The sequence below is a fragment of the Scylla paramamosain genome, chromosome 36 (genome assembly GCF_035594125.1).
Source record: "Scylla paramamosain isolate STU-SP2022 chromosome 36, ASM3559412v1, whole genome shotgun sequence".
NCBI lineage: Eukaryota > Metazoa > Arthropoda > Malacostraca > Decapoda > Portunidae > Scylla > Scylla paramamosain.
In genome coordinates, this window is record NC_087186.1 from 9,554,408 (window position 1) to 9,561,907 (window position 7,500).

The window sequence follows — 7,500 nt, forward strand, 5'->3', positions numbered from 1 at the left end:
GAGAGAGAGAGAGAGATGGTAACGAGAGAGTAAGGAGAAAAATAAATAGCACAGTGTATTTTTACTCTCTCTCTCTCTCTCTCTCTCTCTCTCTCTCTCTCTCTCTCTCTCTCTCTCTCTCTCTCTCTCTCTCTTGAAATTTGAAGTAACCTGGTGTATATTTTAAGATTTAATGAAAGGCAGGTGAGCAGAGAGAGAGAGAGAGAGAGAGAGAGAGAGAGAGAGAGAGAGAGAGAGAGAGAGAGAGAGAGAGAGAGAGAGTGGCTGGCCAGGTCACCTCCACACCTGACTCGGTAACCTTCACCTGAGCACATGTCTTACCTGGTTACCTGTGTTAGTACTTTCACCTCTCTCTCTCTCTCTCTCTCTCTCTCTCTCTCTCTCTCTCTCTCTCTCTCTCTCTCTTTTGGGATTGAGTATTTCAAGTTTTTTTCTGTATGTACTTGTTCTCTCTCTCTCTCTCTCTCTCTCTCTCTCTCTCTCTCTCTCTCTCTCTCTCTCTCTCTCTCTCTCTAAAACATTTTACGAGGAACTAAAGAAAATTGAAAAAAAGAAAGAAGTGCACGAAAGAAAATAGAAAATTATAGAAAATGAACAAGAAAAGGAAAAAGGAAAAGAGATGATAAAATATAATAATAATAATAATAATAATAATAATAATAATAATAATAATAATAATAATAATAATAATAACATTTTACAATGTGAAATAGCAGGGTCTCTCTCTCTCTCTCTCTCTCTCTCTCTCTCTCTCTCTCTCTCTCTCTCTCTCTCTTAATTGGCTAATGAGCGTCTTGCATCCACCAATTAACGCTCGTCAATTTCAAATGCTAGCATGTGATTGGTCAAAGTAAGGAGGAGGTCACCAGTTAGCTAAGAGGTCACAGAGACGACCTTGTGCGACCTTGGAACACCTCTCTCTCTCTCTCTCTCTCTCTCTCTCTCTCTCTCTCTCTCTCTCTCTCTCTCTACGGTAATCAACACTGCTATTGTTAGATTTTTTTCTACCTTACATCACAATATTATCTCTCTCTCTCTCTCTCTCTCTCTCTCTCTCTCTCTCTCTCTCTCTCTCTCTCTGATGATCAGGAAACCAACACAAACTATCAAGCGAATTGTATTAAATTACCTTGACCTTGAGGAGGAGGAGGAGGAGGAGGAGGAGGAGGAGGAGGAGGAGGAGGAGGAGGAGGAGGAGGAGGAGGAGGAGATGCCGAAGTAGACGACGAAGATTAGGAAGACAAAGGCGTAGACAGATCAAGAGGAGGTCATTGAGGAGGAGGAGGAGGAGGAGGAGGAGGAGGAGGAGGAGGAGGAGGAGGAGGAGGAGGAGGAGGAGGAGATAATAGAGGGAGATCACAGAAGGAGGAAAATAAACAGACTTTGTGTTGATCGACAGATGAGAGAGAGAGAGAGAGAGAGAGAGAGAGAGAGAGAGAGAGAGAGAGAGAGAGAGAGAGAGAGAGAGAGAGAGAGAGAGAGAAAGAGAGCAATGACCGCTCACCAACATACCAGCGGTACACCACTAACTACTACTACTACTACTACTACTACTGCTACTACTACTACCACCACCACCACCACCACCACCACAAACAACAACAACAACTATTAATAAGTAAACAAGGAAACGATTAGACAAACACACAAACAAACAAATAAACAAATACAGAAGCTACACTCAATATAATCGCTGGAGGAGGAGGAGGAGGAGGAGGAGGAGGAGGAGGAGGAGGAGGAGGAGGAGGAGGAGCCCCGTAACAAGCATAAGTGATTTTTAGTTCCCAAGGAGGAGGAGGAGGAGGAGAAGACGAAGAAGAAGAAGACGACGAAGAAGAACAACAACAACAACAACAACAACAACAACAACAACAACAACAACAACAACAACAACAACAAAAAGAAGAGGAAGGGAAAAGAAGAAGAAGAAGAAGAAGAAGAAGAAGAAGAAGAAGAAGAAGAAGAAGAAGAAGACCACCACCACCACTACCGCTAATTACCCTCCTCCTCCTCTTCCTCCTCCTCTTATAATTACGGTCCATTTAAATCCTGCACAGGTACAAGAATTATTCCCATTCGTTTGGTAATTAAACCCCAAGATACAGGTAATTGGATATAAGTTACCTTTCCTTCACCTTTTGTATGGGGTAATGTGCGTGACTTTACGAGAAGGAAGGAAGCAAGGAAGGAAGGAAGGAAGGAAGGAAGGAAGGAGGAAGGTGGTTGTTAAGGGAGAAATGAGAAAGGTAATTACATAGAGTTACGTACATAGAGTTACATACCACAGAAGCCCTTGTTGTTCTTACGAAATACCTTCATAGAGATTAGTGAATGAAAAAGAAGAGGAAGGAAGGACGGAATGGAAGAAGGAAGGAAGGAAGAAGTGATGTCAGGTAAGAAACAAAAAATTTAGAATAAAAGAGAAAGGGATGGAAGGAATAAGAGAAGGAAAGGAAGGAAGAAAGGGAGGAAGGAAGGGTGAAAGAGTGAGGGTGGTTATGTAAGAGAGAAGAGCTTGAATGAAAGAGAAGCAGAGGAAGAAAAAAAGAGGGAGAGAAAAAGAAGATGGAGGAAGGATAAAAAGAGGAAAAGGGAGAGGGAGAGGGAGAGATAGGAAGGGAGGGAAAGAGGGAGTTTGTACAAGAGACTAACGATTCAGAAGTCTGTGGAATCCTCTCTCTCTCTCTCTCTCTCTCTCTCTCTCTCTCTCTCTCTCTCTCTCTCTCTCTCTCTCTCTCTCTCTCTCTCTAAATTTTTCCATTCTTTCGTGTATTCCTTCCTTTAAATTCTTCTTTTCTCTAACTGTTTTCTCTCCTCCACCTTCTCTTCCTCTTCTTCCTTCTCCTCCTCCTCCTCCTCCGTTCCCAGGTTCGAATCCAAGCCACAGACCACAAACCACACAGCCACCCAGCCAGCCCCTCCCCCTCTCTCTCTCTCTCTCTCTCTCATCTCAACAAGCCCTTCAGTGAACATAACTAGCATAACTGTACCATATTCTCAAACCTTTCTGCGTTACATCTCCACTATTCTCAAAAGGCTCTGGTTGAAGTGACGCGGGTCTTCAAGGTTGTTTTTGCGGTTCTGGTCACAGATTAACAGGTTTTCTACGTTATTAACTAGAGAAACAGTATCATCTCTGTGGCCTTTGAAAGCAGTGATGTTGAGAAAATAAAGCGTTTTTAAGGGTGTTTTTAAGGTTCTAGTGACAGATTGGCAAGATTTCTACATTATTAACAGGAGAAACACTCTTGAAGACTTGGCTTATCATCTCTGTGGCCTTTGAAAACAGACGTGGTAATCGAAAGAGCAAAGGGTTTTCGAACATGGGCCTTTATACCACTGTGGGCCCTAGACTGAGCGTAACGTGTCCACCAGGGTGCCACCGAGTCAGCATTACACACGCCCACAGCATCACTTAGTCCTTAACTACTTAATTGCCAATTTAACTCAATTACTCCTGCCAGCGGTCAAGTGAGGTGTTTTTTTCTATTGTGAAGGGGGATTGGGGGGTTGCAGTTTCAGGGACATTCCTACTACGTGTTTGTTTCAGATAGTGGTCGTGGTGGTAGTAGTAGTAGTAGTAGTAGTAGTAGTAGTAGTAGTAGTAGTAGTAGTAGTAGTAGTAGTAGTAGTAGTAGTCGTGAAAGCATTATTCACCACCACAGTTAAAATATTTATCTCAATTTTTATCCGCTGCATATTTGGGATGAAAAATATTCACATTTTTTTCATGCATGCAAATTTTCGGATTAATTTATTTCCTGGGATTATGTATGACTTAACAACAGTGGCAGCAGCAGCAGCAGCAGCAGCAACAGTAGTAGTAATAGTAGTAGTAGTAGTAGTAGTAGTAGTAGTAGTAGTAGTAGTAGTAGTAGTAGTAGTAGTAGTAGTAGTAGTAGTAGTAGGAGGAGGAGGAGGAGGAGGAGGAAGAGAAAAAATACACACATACTATTACCATCTTCTTCCTCCTCTTCCTCTTCCTCCTCCTCCTCTTCCTATTCCTCCTACTACACCTGTCCTAACTCAGAGCACAGGTGAACCAATTAAGGAAGGTACATTATACGTGAATCTCTTCATCTACCTTTGCCAATCATCTTGACCTAATCCTTATCATCTGCCTACTCTCTCTCTCTCTCTCTCTCTCTCTCTCTCTCTCTCTCTCTCTCTCTCTCTCTCTCTCTCTCTCTCTGACAACAACAACAGGAACGAAACAAAATTACTTTCCCAAGGACAAACATTCTCTCTCTCTCTCTCTCTCTCTCTCTCTCTCTCTCTCTCTCTCTCTCTCTCTCTCTCTCTCTCTCTCCCACTTTCTCTCTACGCAGTGTTATCAGAATGGTCCTTAATTTTCTCCCATATTACCAAAGGTCTTGTAAGGTGGACGGAGGAGGAGGAGGAGGAGGAGGAGGAGGAGGAGGAGGAGGAGGAGGAGGAGGAGGAGGAGGAGGAGGAGGCGTGCCTTCGTCTGATTAGGTTCCAATTAAGCTCAATAATCTCTTGAAGAGGCTCTGCTTGAGTGCTGATCAGTAGTAGTAGTAGTAATAGTAGTAGTAGTAGTAGTAGTAGTAGTAGTAGTAGTAGTAGTAGTAGTAGTAGTAGTAGTAGTAGTAGTAGTGGTGGTGGTGGTGGTGGTAAGAGTAGTGATGGTCTGGTGGTGGAAATGGTAACAGTAGTAGTAGTAGTAGTAGTAGTAGTAGTAGTAGTAGTAGTAGTAGTAGTAGTAATAGCAGCAGCAACAATAATAGTAAAAATAACAACAGTAACTCTAGAATTATACACACACACACACACACACACACACACACACACACACACACACACACACACACACACACACACCTCGATATTGACTTAGCAATCTGCCAAACTGTGCTTCATAAAGGCGTGTTGCTGCTCCCACCACCGCCTCCCTTTCACCCTTTCCCCCTTAGCTGCACCCAGTCACCCTAGGAAGGAGCTCACGGTCACTCAGTCCTATAAAAATCCTTCATCCTTCACTCCTTCATCCTAAAATATTAATACTAGTTCATACATCTGTTCATTCTCCCATCTCCCTTCACCCATTAATCATAAAACCCATTTTAGTGGCATACAAAACCTATTTCTTTTATAAAATACTCGATACACAGTTTAGAATTTTTTTTAATTTTCATTTTCGTTTTCTTGTTTCAGTGTTTTATCTTTTTTTCTTTTTTCGTGTTTATCTTTTTTACAAGTTTTCTTTCTTCTTTCTTTCAGTTTTTTTTTTCCTTTCCTTTCATCCTCATTCCTCTTACAAGTCTTTTCTTTTCTCTTCTCCTTCGATAACTTCTCTCTTCCTTTCCTTTCCTTTCCTCTTCATCTCTTACAAATCTCTTTCTTCCTTTCCTTCTTCACTATCTCTCCTCTTTCTCTTTCAACCCTTTAACCTTTTTTCCTCCCTTCTTCAGTATCTCCTTTCATCCTCCTTCATCTCCCTTTCTTCCTCTCCTCAGTACCTCCATCACAGAGGAGCTACAGAGACACACGAACCGCAAGTCAGTCAATCACTCACTCACTCACTCAATCAGTCAGTCAGTCAGCAAGACTTACCTCGGGCTGCAGACCGTCGTGGCTGACGAAGGGTGAGTTCCCGGAGACCATATTACCCCCTCGCCCGCGCCGCCTCGCCCTACCACCTGCAGGAGAGACAACACCTGTTAACATATGTATCCCCACCTTTACATTAGCTTGATACTCCTTTCCTGGTTCTATATTAACTGTTTTCACCTCTATATTAAATTCAAACACATGTTCTAACTCTCTATTAACTTAACACACCTGACCTGAACTCTATATTAACTGCTCTGGCTCTATATTACCATTAACAATTACCTGTACTCTTTCTATGTACCTGTAACTATTATGTAAGGTAACAGGTGCTAGAACACAAGATTGACTCATATCCTGTATACTAGTAGATAATACAGTAAGGTAGACACTGTTAGTTATTATGTAAAGCCTTAACTTGTATTTCTATCACTATATGTGCCTGTAATTGCGTTAAGTGAAGGTGCACCTCTTGTGTTGGCAACAATGCTCGAGAAGGTAAAGAGAGAGAGAGAGAGGAAGGAAGAAAAGAGTAAAAATTAAATGAGATGTTTGCTATTCTTGTTGCCTTCACTAATATTTCCTGAACACCTGCTCTCTCTCTCTCTCTCTCTCTCTCTCTCTCTCTCTCTCTCTCTCTCTCTCTCTCTCTCTCGGCTGGCGCGCCACGTGACTAAGATGAAAGAAATGGGAATGAAGAAAGAGATGAAAGAAGACGCAGTTACTAAGAAACCAAAGGAGAGAGAGAGAGAGAGAGAGAGAGAGAGAGAGAGAGAGAGAGAGAGAGAGAGAGAGAGAGAGAGAGAGAGAGAGAGAGAGAGAGAGGCAGAGAGAGAGAGAGAGGCAGAGACAGACAGAGAGCACATTCCTCGTTCTTCCAATCTCTCTCTCTCTCTCTCTCTCTCTCTCTGCAGACACAGTATCGCTCTTAAAGCTAAACGAACCAAACAGCTTTTAATTTCCCCAGTCTTTAGTTTCCTACCGGGTCGAGTGAAGCGAGAGGGGCCGAGTGAAGCGAGCGGGCCGAACTGCACCTCTCGTCCCTTGCTGATTTGAATTTACGGTCCAGGTATTAATAAGCCGCATTAGACTAAAACCCGCATTAGCCCAAGTGGTCATCGAACGAAGCCTCTCTCTGTAACGGGCAACTCTCAACTCAAGATCAAGATTAAGTGTATTTTACCGCTATCTGACGCATCCCTCCTTCATTACGAACTACTGAGTCAATTTTTCTTATTCTGTAGCTAATTTCAATTATTATACTGACTAGAAATGAAATGGTTTGGTTTAAATAATGTTTTTCTTTAGATAGTAAAGGCGAAGGAGGAGGAACAGGAGGAGGAGGAGGAGGAGGAAGGGGAGGGAAGTGATGTACAGACGGGAGGAATAAGAAATAAGAGATAAGAACAGAAGGGTAGGGATGGAGAGGAAAAAAGGGAGAAAGAGAGAAGGAAAGAAACGAAATACGAAGGAGAAGAGGAACGAAGAGGGAAACAGGAAGAGACAGGAAGGAGCGGAAAGAAAGGGAGGAGGGAGAGGAGGGAGTGGAAGACAGAGAAGGGAGGAAGTTATTTGTACCTCCCTTCTCTCTCCCCCTCTCCCTCTCTCCCCCTTCTCTCTCTCTCCCATCTGTCGTTTTCTGGCCGTAAAAAAGAAAAAAAGAACAAAACCTTGACAACAGTAAATTCCTTTGTTCAAGTGAGCATTCCAACAAACAAACAAACACCCACAAAAAAAATAAATAAATGAAAACTAAACAAAACGAATAAATAAATTAATTAAAATAATATTCGCAATACGTAAGTTACATGACAGAAAATTAATCATATTCCTTTACAAATGAGCGACCAGTTGTACTTTATCTTACTGATGGGGCTCTCAACTCTATTTATACGCTATCTCCTCCTCCTCCTCCTCCTCCTCCTCCTA

At 42.4% G+C, this 7,500-nt stretch overlaps 1 protein-coding gene across 3 annotated transcripts in view; it reads right to left on the bottom strand.

Annotated features, from left to right (window-relative positions):
- Nucleotides 1-7,500, bottom strand: part of LOC135090940 (uncharacterized) — a 61,582-nt gene that overhangs the window by 42,301 nt on the left and 11,781 nt on the right. For all 3 annotated transcript variants that reach the window (XM_063988170.1, XM_063988168.1, XM_063988169.1), the window contains exon 2: nt 5,575-5,660. In XM_063988170.1, coding sequence (XP_063844240.1) covers nt 5,575-5,625 — 51 coding nt within the window. In that variant the 5' untranslated portion in view covers nt 5,626-5,660. The remainder of the gene's footprint in view (nt 1-5,574; nt 5,661-7,500) is intronic.